Source organism: Stenella coeruleoalba, assembly GCF_951394435.1.
Source record: "Stenella coeruleoalba genome assembly, chromosome: 2".
In the NCBI taxonomy this organism is placed as follows: Eukaryota; Metazoa; Chordata; class Mammalia; order Artiodactyla; family Delphinidae; genus Stenella; species Stenella coeruleoalba.
Window position 1 is genome coordinate 13587031 of NC_137147.1, and position 16618 is coordinate 13603648.

General features: G+C 39.1%; 1 protein-coding gene across 11 annotated transcripts in view; it reads left to right on the plus strand.

Moving 5' to 3' along the window:
* EFCAB11 (EF-hand calcium binding domain 11) overlaps window positions 1-16618 on the plus strand; it is a gene marked incomplete at its 3' end in the record, with an annotated part of 228093 nt that overhangs the window by 22465 nt on the left and 189010 nt on the right. The window contains exon 6 of one of the 11 annotated variants that reach the window (XM_079915045.1): window positions 1162-1934. The exons of 9 other annotated variants lie outside the window; for them this stretch is intronic. In XM_079915045.1, the coding sequence (XP_079771171.1) occupies window positions 1162-1186 (25 nt within the window). Of the gene's footprint in view, window positions 1-1161; window positions 1935-16618 lie in introns of those variants that run through there. One more of the 11 variants, XM_079915044.1, reaches the window with a different exon arrangement.

Sequence of the window (16618 nt, forward strand, 5' to 3'; positions counted from 1 at the left end):
GGAGGGAGGGAGACGCAAGAGGGAAGAGATATGGGAACATATGTATATGTATAACTGATTCACTTTGTTATAAAGTAGAAACTAACACACCATTGGAAAGCAATTATACTCCAATAAAGATGTTTAAAAAATGTAAAATATTTAAAGTAAACTCATAAGAGCTTATTTTTATTATAAAGTAAATGAAACTCTTAGAACAGTTTCTGGTAAACAGTAGGAACTCAATAAATGTAAACTATTTTATTTTTAATCACATAACTGCCCAGATAATCCATAAAATTTATTAATCATCCTCTAAAAATAATAATAATAATAATAAATAAAATAAAAATTCAAAAGAAAAGTTTCAGTGGTTTGAGAGCACAGTTTTTAAAAGTATAAAAATTCAGTAGCTTTGATAAGTTTTCAAGAGCAACTAATTGGTATCAGGAGTGATGGATATTTATTAGCTGAATTTCAATTAACAATACCAACAAACTAATTAAAAAAAAAAACCCTTAAGCTTTTTCATTATCAGAGGATGGAATTAAAAACAGGGATTCGGTGTCATGATACCCTTTTCCCATTTAGATCTACATACCTTTGTGAGGTCTCTCTGACAGCCGTTAAGACCAAATAGTAAAACAAACTGAACTTCAAATTGCTCAATCACAAAGGATTCAACCGAGATGTTCAGAAATAATAAAGTATGTGAAATCACATTGTTCTTGTTAGATGTTATTAATAATTTCAAGTGATGGCAAAAAGTCATTTGCCATTAATGAATAAAATGTTTTTACCTTTAATTACTTAGAAATTTCTGTATTACATTTTATAATGAACATAACATATTAGTATTGTGGCACATGTCCGTATAATCTATACATAAATATATTCATATGCCCACAAATCTTGTACTTCCCAGGATTGCGATCAAAACCATTTAGAGACTACTACAGTAAACAGCCAAACAAGGCATTTTAGCTAACTGAACATGCCCTGCTTAAAGTCTCATTTGCATTATTATTTATAGCACCACAATCCCTAAGCCAGAATAAATGATGCATGATAAGAATTAAATGAAGTTGTGACACCAAAAGAGAGAAAAATATTTCCTCTGAGTGTAAATTGAAGTTGGCCAGAGAAACAGAGATGTCTAACTTCCACATGTCTCTGTTTCAGTGGTACAAATAATTTTCAAGAATAAGGAAAAGAAGGATTTCCCTGGTGGTCTAGTGGTTAAGACTCTGCGTTTCCACTGCAGGGGGCATGGGTTCGATCCCTGGTCGGGGAACTAAGATCCTGCATGCTGTGCGGCGTGGCCAAAAAAAAAAAAAGAAAGAATAAGGAAAAGAAGAGCAGCTGCTGGGGCCGTTAGTGATGATGCAAATTACATCATGTTTCTAAGGTTAGACACCGTGTGAGAAGCTTGAATAGCTTTGACTTAATTCACATTTAAGTGTGAATGGAGTTCATTCCCAGGTTCACATTTACTCAGAAGAAAGCTGATATATGAAGACCACTATAAAAAGGCATCCAGAGAGGGAGACTTCCAATACGACCAGAGTCAGCTGTGGTTTGAATGATGAAAGAAGTTTTCACAATCTTCAATTCTTAGATTGCTGGATTCTTCCCAAAGAAACTTCTAGGACCAAGAGTAGTCTCTTTCCAGAAGGCTTGTGATACTTGCTCATATCACACCTTCATTTTATAAGACAAACCAACCAACCACAACAATAAAACCAACTAAACACCCAAAACAAACCTTCCAGAAAGACAGACTTGAAGCATAAGACATCAAAGAATCATTTCATCTTGTAACTTGATGGAAACACTGGAGTATCATTCATTAAATCTGAGGGCTTTACAAGAAGTAAATGAGATACGTTTATAAAGTTTGTGAATTGTTGGCTAACTACTCTGGTGGTGTTTACTTATAGCGATTATTTCATGAATAAAAGCAACGTGGTTTTTAAAAAATATGTATATTGTCAGTATTCGTAATATTCATAACCTGTTCTGCTATCATAACCTTTTAAAAAAAATCTTAGTTCTATAGTTAAATGGATTCAAAGCTCACCTCCAGGCTTTGTGCTATAGTTTCTGCTAAGCTGAAGTCTATCCTCTAGGTAGGGTTCATAAGAACTATATTCCCTGGTGTCTTCCATGTTCAACAATGTTTATCTGAGCCATTGTCCTTGAATAAAAACATATAATAGATTGAACATTAACATTTTTAAAAAATTAATTAATTTAGGGGCTAGCCTGGTGACGCAGTGGTTAGGAATCCGCCTGCCAATGGAGGGGACACGGGTTCGAGCCCTGGTCTGGGAAGATCCCACATGCCGCAAAGAAACTAAGCCCACGAGCCACGACTGCTGAAGCCCACACGCCTAGAGCCCGTGCTCCGCAACAAGCGAAGCCACTGGAAGGAGAAGCCGGCGCACCACAACAAGGAGTAGCCCCTGCTCACCGCAACTACAGAAAGCCCGTGCCCGGCAACGAAGACCCAACGTAGCCAAAGATAAATTATTTTTTATTTGTGGTGTGTGGGCTCAGTAGTTGTGGCTCGCGGGCTTAGTTGCTCCGCGGCATGTGGGATCTTCCCAGACCAGGGCTCGAACTTGTGTCCCCTGCATTGGCAGTAGGTTTCTTAACCACTGCGCCACCAGGGAAGTCCAAACATTAACATTTTTGAATCACATTCTTTTTCTTTGAAAATGCTGATTGTGCTTATGTTGGAAGTCCTTTTAAATTGTTTAATTTCTATTTCTTTTGCTCAAATTGTTCACCATGTTTCTCAGTATATTTTCAGCAGTGTCTGTTCTCCTTTGTGCTGTGTCCAATGTGGCTTTTTTTTGTTGTTATGGGTTTTTTTTAATATCTTTTTTGGAGTATAATTGCTTTACAATGTTGTGTTAGTTTCTGCTGTATAACAAAGTGAATCAGCTATACGTATATATGTATTCCCATATCCCCTCCCTCTTGCGTCTCCCTCCCACCCTCCCTATCCCACCCCTCTAGGTGGTCACAAAGCACCGAGCTGATCTCCCTGTGCAATGCAGCTGCTTCCCACTAGCTATTTTACAGTTGGTAGTGTATATATGTCCATGCCACTCTCTCACTTCGTCCCAGCTTACCCTTCCCCCTCCCTGTGTCCTCAACCCATTCTGTACGTCTGCATCTTTATTTCTGTCCTGCCCCTATGTTCATCAGAACCATTTTTTTTTTTTTAGATTTCATATATATGTGTTTGCATACAATATTTGTTTTTCTCTTTCTGACTTACTTTACTCTGTATGACAGACTCTAGGTCCATCCACCTCACTACAAATAACTCAGTTTTGTTTCTTTTTATGGCTGAGTAATATTCCATTGTATATATATGCCACATCTTCTTTATCCATTCATCTGTCGATGGACACTTAGGTTGCTTCCGTGTCCTGGCTATTGTAAATAGTGCTACAGTGAACATTGTGGTACATGTCTCTTTTTGAATTATGGTTTTCTCATGGTATATGCCCAGTAGTAGGATTACTGGGCCCTACGGTAGTTCTATTTTTAGTTTTCTAAGGAACCTCCATACTATTCTCCATAGTGACTGTATCAATTTACATTCCCACCAACAGTGCAGGAGGGTTCCCTTTTCTCCACACCGTCTCCAGCATTTATTGTTTGTAGATTTTGTGATGATGGCCATTCTGACCGGTGTGAGGTGATACCTCATTGTAGTTTTGATTTGCATGTCTCTAATGATTAGTGATGTTGAGCATCCTTTCATGTGTTTGTTGGCAATCTGTATATCTCCTTTGGAGAAATGTCTATTTAGGTCTTCTGCCGATTTTTGGATTGGGTTGTTTGTTATTTTGATATTGAGCTGCATGAGTTGCTTATATGTTTTGGAGATGAATCCTTTGTCAGTTGCTTCATTTGCAAAAATTTTCTTCCATTCTGAGGGTTGTCTTTTGGTCTTGTTTCTGGTTTCCTTTGCTGTGCAAAAGCTTTTAAGTTTCATTATGTCCCATTTGTTTATTTTTGGTTTTGTTTCCGTTTTTCTAGGAGGTGGGTCAAAAAGGATCTTGCTGTGATTTATGTCTAAGAGTGTTCTTCCTATGTTTTCCTCTGAGAGTTTTATTGTGTCTGGTCTTATATATTTAGGTCTTTAATGCATTTTGAGCTTATTTTTGTGTATGGTGTTAGGAAGTGTTCTAATATCATTCTTTTACATGTAGCTGTCCAGTTTTCCCAGCACCACTTATTGAAGAGGCTGTCTTTTCTCCATTGTATATTTTTGCCTCCTTTATCAAAGATAAGGTGACCGTATGTGTGTGGGTTTATCTCTGGGCTTTCCATCCTGTTCCATTGATCTATATTTCTGTTTTTTTGCCAGTACCATATTGTCTTGATTACTGTAGATTTGTAGTATAGTGTGAAGTCAGGGAGCCTGATTCCTCCAGCTCCATTTTTCTTTCTCAAGATTGCTTTGGCTATTCGGGGTCTTTTGTGTTTCCATACAAATTGTGAAATTTTTTGTTCTAGTTCTGTGAAAAATGCCATTGGTAGTCTAATAGGGATTACATTGAATCTGTAGATTGCTTTGGGTAGTATAGTCATTTTCACAATGTTGATTCTCCCGATCCAAGACCATGGTATCTCTCTCCATTTGTTTGTATCATCTTTAATTTCTTTCGTCAGTGTCTTATAGTTTACTGCATCCAGGTCTTTTGTCTCCTTAGGTAGGTTTATTCCTAGGTATTTTATTCTTTTTGTTGAAATGGTAAATGGGAGTGTATCCTTAATTTCTCTTTCAGATATTTCATCATTGGTGTATAGGAATGCAAGACATTTCTGTGCATTAATTTTGTATCCTGCTACTTTACCAAATTCATTGATTAGCTCTAGTAGTTTTCTGGTGGCATCTTTAGGATTCTCTATGTATAATATCATGTCATCTACAGCTTACTTCTTCTTTTCCAATGTGGATTCCTTTTATTTCTTTTTCTTCTCTGATTCCTGTGGCTAAAACTTCCAAAACTATGTTGAGTGACAGTGGTGAGAGTGAGCAACCTTGTCTTCTTCCTGATCTTAGTGGAAATTGTTTCAGTTTTTCACCACTGAGAATGATGTTGGCTGTGGGTTTGTCATATATGGCCTTTATTATGTTGAGGTAAATTCCCTCTATGCCTACTTTCTGGAGCGTTTTTATCATAAATGGGTGTTGAATTTTGTTGAAAGCTTTTTCTGCATCTATTGAGATGATCATATGGTTTTTATCCTTCAGTTTGTTAATATGGTGTATCACATTATTGATTCGTGTATATTGAAGAATCCTTGCATTCCTTGGATAAACCCCACTTGATCATGGTGTATGATCCTTTTAATGTGCTGTTGGATTCTGTTCACTAGTATTTTGTTGAGGATTTTTGCATCTGTGTTCATCAGTGATATTGGCCTGTAGTTTTCGTTTTTTGTGACATCTTTGTCTGGTTTTGGTATCAGGGTGATAGTGGCCTCATAGAATGAGTTTGGGTGTGTTCCTCCCTCTGCTATCTTTTGGAAGAGATTGAGAAGAATAGGTGTTAGCTCTTCTCTAAATGTTTGGTAGAGTTAGCCTGTGAGGCCATCTGGTCCTGGGCTTTTGTTTGTTGGAAGATTTCCCCCCCCCCCCCCGGTATGCAGGCCTCTCACTGTTGTGACCTCTCCCATTGCGGGATGCACAGGCTCAGCGGCCATGGCTCACAGGCCTAGCCGCTCTGTGGCGTGTGGGATCTTCCCGGACCGGGGCACGAACCCGTGTCCCCTGCATCGGCAGGCAGACTCTTAACCACTGCGCCACTAGGGAAGCCCCCTGTTGGAAGATTTTTAATCACAGTTTCAATTTCAGTGTTTGTGATTGATCTGTTTATATTTTCTATTTCTTTCTGGTTCAGTCTTGGAAGGTTGTGCTTTTCTAAGAATTTGTCCATTTCTTCCAGGTTGTCCATTTTATTGGCATATGGTTGCTTGTAGTAATCTCTCATGATCCTTTGTATTTCTGCAGTGTCAGTTGTTACTTCTCCCTTTTCATTTCTAATTCTGTTGATTTGAGTCTTCTCCCTTTTTTTCTTGATGAGTCTGGCTAATGGTTTATCAATTTTGTTTATCTTCTCAAAGAACCAGCTTTTAGTTTTATTGATCTTTGCTATCCTTTCCTTCATTTCTTTTTCATTTATTTCTGATCTGATCTTTATGATTTCTTTCCTTCTGCTAACTTTGGGGGTTTTTGGTTCTTCTCTCTCTAATTGCTTTAGGTGTAAGGTTAGGTTGTTTATTTGAGATGTTTCTTGTTTCTTGAGGTAGGATTGTATTGCTATAAACTTCCCTCTTAGAACTGCTTTTGCTGAATTCCATAGGTTTTGGGTCATCATGTTTTCATTGTCATTTGTTTCTAGGTATTTTTTGATTTCCTCTTTGATTTCTTCAGTAATCTCTTGGTTATTTAGTAGCGTATTGTTTAGCCTCCATGTGTTTGTAGTTTTTACAGATATTTTTCTGTAATTGATATCTAGTCTCATAGTGTTGTGGTTGGAAAAGATAGTTGATATGATTTCAGTTTTCTTAAATTTACCAAGGCTTGATTTGTGTCCCAAGTTATGATCTGTCCTGGAGCATGTTCCATGAGCACTTGAGAAGAAAGTGTATTCTGTTGTTTTTGGATGGAATGTTGTATAAATATCAATTAAGTCCATCTTGTTTAATGTGTCATTTAAAGCTTGTGTTTCATTATTTATTTTCATTTTGGATGATCTGTCCATTCGTGTAAGTGGGGTGATAAAGTCCCCAACCATTATTGTGTATCTGTCGAGTTCCCCTTTTATGGCTGTTAGCATTTGCCTTATGTTTTGAGGCAAATGCTCCTATGTTGGGTGTGTAAATATTTCCAATTGTTATATCTTCTTGGTTTGATCCCTTGATCATTATGTAGTGTCCTTCTTTGTCTCTTGTAATAGTCTTTATTTTAAAGTCTGTTTTGTCTGATATGAGAACTGCTACTCCAGCTTTCTTTTGATTTCCATTTGCATGGAATATCTTTTTCCATCCCGTCACTTTCAGTCTGTATGTGTCCCTAGGTCTGAGGTGGGTCTCTTGTAGACAGCATATTTATGGGTCTTGTTTTTGTTTGCATTCAGCCAGGCTATGTCCTTTGGTTGGAGCATTTAATCCATTTACATTTAAGGTAATTATCAATATATATGTTCCTATTACCATTTTCTTAATTGTTTTGGGTTTGTTATTGTAGGTCTTTTCCTTCTCCTGTGTTTCCTGCCTAGAGAAGTTCCTTTAGCATTTGTTGGAAAGCTGGTTTGGTGGTGCTGAATTCTCTTAGCTTTTGCTTGTCTATAAAGGGTTTAATTTCTCTGTTGAATCTCAGTGAGATCCTTGCTGAGCAGAGTAATCTTGGTTGTAGGTTTTTCCCTTTCATCACTTTAAACATGTCCTGCCACTCCCTTCTGGGTTGTAGAGTTTCTGCTGAAAGATCAGCTGTTAACTTTATGCAGTTCCATTGTATGTTATTTGTTGCTTTTCCCTTGATGCTTTTAATATTTTTTCTTTGTATTTAATTTTTGATAGTTTGATTAATATGTGTCTTGGCGTGTTTCTCCTTGGATTTATCCTGTATGGGATTCTCTGTGCTTCCTGGAGTTGATTGACTATTTCCTTTCCCATGTTAGGGAAGTTTTCAACTATAATCTCTTCAAATATTTTCTCAGACCCTTTCTTTATCTCTTCTTCTTCCGGGATTCGAATGTTGGTGCGTTTAATGTTGTCCCGGAGATCTCTGAGACTGTCTTTAATTGTTTTCATTCTTTTTTCTTTATTCTGCTCTGTGGTAGTTATTTTCAATATTTTATCTTCCAGGTCACTTACCTGTTCTTCTGCCTCATTTATTCTGCTATTGATTCCTTCTAGAGAATTTTTAATTTCATTTATTGTGTTGTTCATCATTGTTTGTTTGCTCTTTAGTTCTTCTGGGTCCTTGTTAAATGTTTCTTGTAGTTTCTCCATTCTGTTTCCAACATTTTGGATCATCTTTACTGTCATTACTCTGGATTCTTTTTCAGCTGGCTGCCTATTTGCACTTCATTTGTCTGGTCTGGTGGGTTTTTGCCTTGCTTCTTCATCTGCTGTGTGTTTCTCTGTGTTCTCATTTTGCTTAACTTACTGTGTTTGGGGTCTCCTTTTTGCAGGCTACAGGTTCGTAGTTCCCATTGTTTTTGGTGTCTGCCCCCAGTGGGTAAGGTTGGTTCAGGGGCTTGTGTAGGCTTCCTGGGGAAGGGGACCGGTGCCTGTGTTCTGGTGGGTGGGGCTGGATCTTTCTGGTGGGCACGGCTGCATCCGGTGGTGTGTTTTGGGGTCTCTGTGAACTTAGTATGACTTTAAGCAGCCTCTCTGCTAATGGGTGGGGTTGTGTTCCTGTCTTGCTAGTTGTTTGGCATGGGGTGTCCAGCACTGTAGCTTGCTGGCTGTTGAGTGGAGCTGGGTCTTAGCGTTGAGACAGAGATCTCTGGGCGAGCTCTCGCTGATTGATACTATGTGGGGCCTGGAGGTGTCTGGTGGTCCAGTGTCCTGAACTCGGCTCTCCCACCTCAGAGGCTCAGGCCTCACACCAGGCAGGAGCACCAAGACCTATTTTGGAAGTCTGAGGTCTTCTGCTAGCGTTCAATAGGTGTTCTGTAGGAGTTGTTCCACATGTAGATGTATTTTTGATGTATTTGTGGGGAGGAAGGTGATCTCCACGTCTTACTCCTCCGCCATCTTGAAGCACTCCCTCTGTTATGGTTTTATTTTCTCCTTATGTTTCTTTCTTGAGCTATATCTACTGATGTTTCATTTTGTTATTTTGCTGTATCTTGTTATTTTATAGTATCTCCCCTAAGCCTTTCTGTATCTACTTTCATCTCTCGTTTTATGGAGGTGTTTGCTTTATTGGGGGAAGTAGTTTTTGAGGTTTTATTTTTAATGGTTGATTGCTTGGGGGTTGCTAATTATAGCATTTTTCATGTAAATTAAGAAATCAAGTTTTTTAACGAGGGATGGGTTTTGAGGAATGTTTCTTTCTTAAAGCAAGAGGTGATATCTTATGTAAAAAACAAAAATTGGTACTACTTTATATTACCTCTGAAAGTATTTTTAAAAAGGCTTAATGTTTTTAAATTTTGAGATTCCTTTCAGTGTTTAAAACTTACAACGTTGCTTTCCAGTTAGAGCTGATAATCATTACTTGTGTACCTGTGCACTGAAATAACTAAAGCTAATAAATATCTTGGATGGCATTTCATTATTATTAAGAAATTCTCAGGAAATTCTCTTGAAGAACTTTCTTTTCTTTTGTCTTACCCACTACAAATGGCAGAAGTTTAAGAGGTGCGAGAACTGAGTAGTGCTCTTTGTCCAGTGGAATGAATCTGAGCTAACAGGCTGTTTCTAGCACTGAAAGTTTAAAACAAAAAACATCTTTTCTTCTTTAAGACTAATAGAACATTATAAAAACTTTGTAGTACTTTTTTTTTTTCTTAAACATTCAAAAATCTTTAGTGAATCTAAAAAGTAGTTAAAACTATTTAACCTGGCTCTCCAACATCTGGTCCCCTTCCCAAACTCATCTTTCATTCATCATTCCAAATTCCTGTATTTCCCTTTGCCTAATGCTTGTTCCTTTGAATATGTGATGTGTATTTATCCTGCATTCTGTTGCTCTTGCCAGCAATGCCTTTCTCTACTTCTTACCTGTCCAAATTAGACCTATCTTCCAAGACCCTGCTCAACAAATACCCACAAAAAAGTCTTTTTTTCTTTACATTGAACAGCCTTTTCTCCTTTCTCTGAATTTTGATAGTACTGTGGTTGTGTAATTGTTTCAGTTGTCTACTCAATAAACAAAACTACAGTGTTTACGATTATCTCCATAAAATACTACAAGCTCTTTGAGTTTACAAGTTTATCTGTAACTTCCACTGTTCTCAGCATGTTGCCTTATGCATTCTAGTTACTTAATAATTGTTGGTCCATTGTCACTTACTCCAAATACCCAGTAAGAGTAAAATCCTCACTTATAATTTTCTTATGGTTTTAATTTCTTATAATCTAGGCAAGAATCCTTTAAAATGCAATCAGGAGCTTTCTAACCACATGTGGCTTTGCCTTCTATTTTTCTCGTTCTACATGTGATTTTTATGAATTAATCTCTGATGGCCTCTCTGTTTTTTTTTTTTTAGAGACATTTTCAGTTCATGATTTAGCCCCAGCTGTTGTCAGGGAGCTGGCTTAATGTGCTCTTGACTTTGCCCACCATCAGCACCCTGTGATATTTCTGGCCGGTGTTTTTCTCTGTGTGGGTATGTTTGCGTCTCCATGCCTAGGAGCCTTCTCCATCTCATTGTAAGTGCTGAGATTTGCACTTTCTTACCGCCTGTCAGTTGACAAAAAGCTCTGGGTAGCTTCTTCTGCTTTCCAGCCATATGAAATGAAACATGGGTGTGCAGAAGGCCCGCCAGTATCCAAGACTGTGAGTGCAGGTGGATTGCCAGATAGTAATGTAATGCAGAAATACTGACGTACCAAAATGCTCTCCAGTCACAACTGGAGACATTTAAAGTGATATATAATATTTTTGGTCTAAGAATCTCATTCTTCGTATTACATGGGGATGGTCAAAAACATAGAATATCTCACTCTTCTTTTGGGAGTATTAAAAATTGGTTGAGAATAAGAGCATCTTGACTTGTTGGATAGTATATTTTCATTGCCAGAGTGTTAGTGGGGTAGGGGCTTAAGAATGCAATTTTAAAAGGGAATGATGGGTACCCTCTTGATAGAAAGATCACATATGCCTTTTATCACAGCTCTTGTGGGGGAAAGGGGCCTCATGAGCTTGGGTCACGTGAATTAACATGTTAATGGAAGAGTCTTTTAGAACCAAGGAGCCCAAAGGAAAGTGATATAAGATAGAATGTATTTTTTCAAATCATTTGCATCTCTTTTGAAGTGTTATTCTTCACTGTGCTCTTTAGCTTCTTGTAGTTCCTTTCTGCTGGCAGCCAACTTGTTGCATATCATTTTCCTGGACAGTCTCTAACTGGAGAAAGTTTCCCAGTCATTATTCTGTGCGTCAGAATGGTCATCTTATAAATGCAGTCAGGTGACCTCACCAAGATCGCAGTTATTATAGTGAGTACCTACTTTGGGGAATATGATTGTTGATCTGTAAGTATCTACATGCTTCTGTGTATAGAAAAGTATAAAAGAGACTAGAAATTGTATCTGATTCTTTGTAACTATAGGTAGATAGCTGTTACCAGCTGTACCTAGTGTGTGAGTGTAGTGACCAAATAGGTAGACTTCTTGAGTTTCCAATTTTTATTTCGTGAATTTTTGTATCTTCCCTGCAATGATAATGCCTTGGTTTTTATTTCAGTGTTTTATGTTTCACAATTTTATTGTCAGAGATTCCCATTTCTGTTTATTTTCTTGCATGTGATCACTGAATGGGGAATATGAATATATGTAAGCTTTTCAAACTGACCTCAGAATTTCTCCTCTCTGGGGACTTTCACATGTAATATGTTAAATACAACTGTACTTTAAAAATCCACCTATAGAAATAATTATATGCTAATCATTTTAAGAAAATGTCAGTTTTTCAGAGGGTTCTTGACTGATTTTGCTCCATGAACAAAAATTATATCCTTGCATTTGAGGATGGTCTTTTTTTACCGGTATAAATTTTAGAATTGGTGATGCAGGAATTGAAGCTCAGAAACTGGACCAGAAAACAAGTAGAGAAGAATAATGACTTCATTACAGAGATTTTCAAACAGAATGTGTTATTTTGGTTTCTTCAGTTAAGCTAATTAGTTCCCGTTAACAAGGATGTACTATTTGTTTGGAAGAAGTATTTAATCTCTTTCACATTCCAGATGTCCAGATTTTGTAGTCTTTTCTGAGGTTAAACCCATCCAGATGCAAATTCTACTCCTCCTTCAAGGCCCAGCTTTTAACAAAATATTTCTTATCTTGAAAGCTGGCCCTACCCTACACCCTACCCAACCCCTCTCTACCCCAAAAAGGAACTTGTCTCCTCCTTCAGCTTGAAACTCGTAATCTGTCATAAATATCTTTCTTCTGTATGCTCATACATAGGTATTTGCATGCATCAATTATTTCTAGTTTTAGAACGTGAGCTTAATATAAACAGGCACAAGTGGGATATTTATGGGAGTACAGAACTCCCGTAGCACAGTTTTATACGTGTCAAGTAAGTGACTGAATTTTATGTAAATGAATGGCTTACGTAGCGAACAGGCTTTCACCAAAACCTCTCAGGCCTGCACTCTCCTCATCTCAGACATGAGGGGGTTGTGCTTCTTCTTGTTCCAGAACCGACTGGTGGGGTTATCTATCATGGAGGGTGGCATGGCAGTCTCCTTGATTTTCTCTGCGTATCCCACATAATATTTCAGAATCCACCACCATGTGAATACAGATGTGACAAAGACTGCTCTCAAGAGAAAATTACTGGGCTGACAGCTCTCCAACCCTGGGTTTAGTTTTTGAGATGTCACTATAACAAGTGTTATGGTCAACGTTTCCAATTCCTCATCTACATATATGGTAAAATACACTGTTCTTGCTGTAATAGCATGAGGACTATTTTTCTTTTAATCCAACTGTCACATAAGAAACTGCTGCCATGGTTTCTTTCTTATGGCCAAATGTTGCTAACGCTTTCAGTCATCCTTGAAGTTAGTGATAGGCACACATCACGCATGTATTCATGCCATTTTCCTTTATAGAAGGAGGAATCTTTCTTACGTTTTTCTTTTGTAGTAGATAGCTAACTTCTGGGTGAAAATTTTGATAATACTGTGTGTTGTATTTATAAAATAAGAAAAACTTGAATTTAATAAAAGAAATTTTTATTTTATAGGAGATAATTAAATTAACATTGTTTTAAGATGTCACCAAAAAAAAAAAAAAAAAGGCTCAGCATTAAGAGTTTCACTACAAAGTTTCAGTTGTCCCCCTTAGACATAGCTTAAAAAATCAAGTCCAAAGGCTTCTAATGCTATGTTTTTATGTGTGGCATACCGACCTATGAGTCGTCTAGCCATCTTGTCTACCATCCTCCTACCCATGCATTCTTTTCCATCAGGCTACCTTGAAGAGATACATCCTTGTCATTCAAAGCTCCAGAGACCAGCAGTATCAGCATTAGGGAACGTGTTAGCAGTGATTAGCAATGCCTAATCTCAGGCCTCACTCCAAACATACTGAATCAGATGTGTTTTGTGTGATCCCTGGGTGATCCATATGCACTTATTAAAGTTTGAAAATCACTGGTCCACCCTCCTCGTTCAATTTTGGATAATGAGAGTAAATTAGCATTACTTTTTAATGTTACCTCTTGACTTCAGTAACCTTTCATCCCCTGCCAGATGACACCCAGACTCCTCAGCCTGACATACAAGGCCCCTCCACACACAGACCTGGCCTGCCCAGATCAAAGATTCTAATCCACTATTCTGATTTACTTGCTGTGTTCTGATCCTATCTCATTTCTCTTCCACTGCCCTCTCTTCTCCTCTCCTGACTTCCCCATCCACATATCTACTGGTATCCATTCCTTTGAACTTAGCTGAACTCTCTCTTCTAGGGAGCCTTCCCTGATCACTCCAGCTCACAAAATTTCCTTTTTCTTCCTTAGAAATTCTGTAGCACTTGCGAGAGTACTGCATCTAATAATAGTAACCACAGTAACCCTGGCAACTGACATTTGCTGAATATTTACTATGTACCGGACCCTGGTCTGAAGGAATCTTCTTAGGAACCTCCTGGGTTAGGCTCTGTCTGTCCCCATTTTACAGATGAGGACAAAGCTTGGAGAGGTCAGAGGACTTGCTTGATGCTGCTGCCTGCTGAGTAACAGAATGAAGATTTGCTTGTGCTCTTAATCACTGTAATATTACCTTCTCACTTCTTCTAACAGTATGGACGTCCTGAGAGTAGGAACCAGGCATGCTTTTGCATCCCCACAATGCCTGCCATAAAGCTGGCTAAGTAAGGCATGTTCGCTCTGCCTGGAAGTGTTCTTGGTAAACCAGTTGCACAATTATATAGCTTTTCCCTCTTCATATGAATTGGTTTGGTTTAGATTGTTACATTTGAGATTTCATTTGATTTTCTGCACATAAATGAAAGGAACTATTTACAAAAATGTGCAAAAGGAAACTGATGCAGCGTTTTATTACATGAGACGGTAGCAGGAATTCCAGATCACGTCGCTTTGATAGGAACCCTTGTGTTTTGTGTGTTGCCTTTGGAATTATATCACAATAGCGAAAGATTTTGCCAAATCAGCTGGAAAAGCAAAAAACGTTTAAAATTGACAAATGAGGTTTCATCACTTTAGCCGGGGTGGGAGTGCTAGGCTGAATTTACGATTGTCTTCTTTACAAGGCGGGATTATACATTGATTCACTTGTAAGACACTTTTGATCAGTTGTTGTGAGTTTAGCATCATCTTTTACCATTTCCAGCTTGTCAGTATTGTCTGCTCATCTTCCCTCCTTGGTTGCAACCTGCTGCTGGAGAAGATCAGGGCAAAGTAGGAATTCAGTGCGCTACGGGCTTCGAGCGGCATCTCTTTCTTCCTACGCTTTCCCTCCCCCTGCCTTTCCCTGTTCCTAAGCTGACCCCAGGAGAGGCGGAACAGGCACTAATACTGTTAACCATAACTTTCCCGTCCCTCCCTCCTGCCTGTCACTCACCTTTCCCTTCCCTCCCCGCAAAAGGACCAAGAATGGTACAATCTCAGGACTGCTTCCTAGTGGCTAAACATGGCTGCTGGACCCTCATGTGGCCCCATCTTTCTTCTTCCTCCCCTGCTGTATCTTCCACATCTCCTACCTCTGTCCTCTTCAGCTGCGACTAAGCCCCAAGAATGCTGACACCGCTTTCCCCTCCTTACCTTCACTTCTAACCCAAGCCTTGGGCTGAGCCTCCATCCGAGGCCCCCGCCTTGGTTCTGACCTTCCCGCAGTCCTGTACTGCAGGCTCTTGAGCGTGCGCTAGTCCTTGGAGCTGCTCCTCGCCAATCTGAGGCCTGGAGCGAGCTTTCCCTTTGTCTTCTTTCTGTGGTGCATCTACCTTCTCCTCCAAACACACCACACTCAATACTCTCCCTCTCCGTCTCCCAGCAAGTGTCATGTCTGAAAGATCTCAGAGTTCTGTGTCCACCTTCCTGGATCCTTTTGCTTTGATCCCAGATGCCTGCCTTGATTCTCCCAGCTGCCTGTCCCGGAATGGAACCAAGTTCTCAGGTCAGGCAGACGCTGTGCCTACTTGACCAAAGTGTTTAGACCACCCAAACCCATCTTCTGTACACAGTTCCCCAGCCCTGGTCCTATGTCATTCCAGAATGCTTTCCTTTTCGTGCTGAAATCATCCAGGAGAATTTAGCTCATCTGTTTTCAGTTCCCTTTTTCAGGGATGGCAGATCGTTGGCATGTGTGCTACCACCGTCACCTCCTTATACCCGTGGCCTACACTCTTCTGATGAGACTCAGAATTCTTCTTGGTATAACACCCCAAGCCAGTTCACTAGCATGTCACACACCATGAGACTGACTTGCTCTCTGTCACATTTGTACCAGACCTTTCCTACTGCTGTGCATTGCAGGTGACCTTGCCTTCTGCTTCACGGACAGGGTCATGGCCTCTGCCTGGGTTTCCTCTTCACCTCCAGAGTTCTGTTTTCCTTCAATTCTGTTTCTAGTTTTTTTCTTTTTTCTAGTTCCTCCCGTTTGTTCTTGTCTCATCCCCTTCCCTTCTTCTTAGACCTTTCTCCATCAGTCACTCCCTCTCCTGTTTATAACTAACCTCCCTGCCTGCAGATAAACTTCAGTCTCCGCAGCCTAGAAAGCTACTCCTCGTGCCTAAGTTCCTCTAGGCCGCCTCCCTGTCCTTTTTCTAAGTGTTTATTCTTGCCAGCTACTCAAGGCACTCAGCACTCTGCCTGGGACCCTGCCCTTGATGCTCGCTCCTTCCCAGCTTTTGTGACACCGTGCCAACCCAGTGCCAGTGACGGCAGTTCCCATTCATTAAACACCTGCTAGTATTACCTTGCTGAATTGATGCAGTGATCTACACATCAGCTGTTATGCATACCTATTCTACAGGTAAAGCTGAGCACCTTTATTGCTAATCTCAAGCCAAACTGGACTTAGACTTCTCAATCATTTTATCTTTTGGTTAAAGAAGAAAAGTCGTAGGAAATTGACAAGTAATCAACTTTTTTTTTTTTTAATTTGATGGCAGTCACGTTGCTGGTACTTGTTAATGGACAGATGTTTCTGCTACATCTCAAAATTGTATTTTTTGATTTAAGAATACTGCTGTCTAATAATAATAGTAGAGTAGACAAAATTTACAGTTAAAATGTCTAAACACACTTAGCTTTAAGTATCATTCAAGAGTCATGTTAAAGAACATGTATAGCAACAACAATAAAAGTTATAAAATGCTTTTCTTAACCCAAGTCTTCTTACTGTTAAGGTTCCTGGTAATCCATTCATGATTTCAAATGGAAATCTTCTGTGCC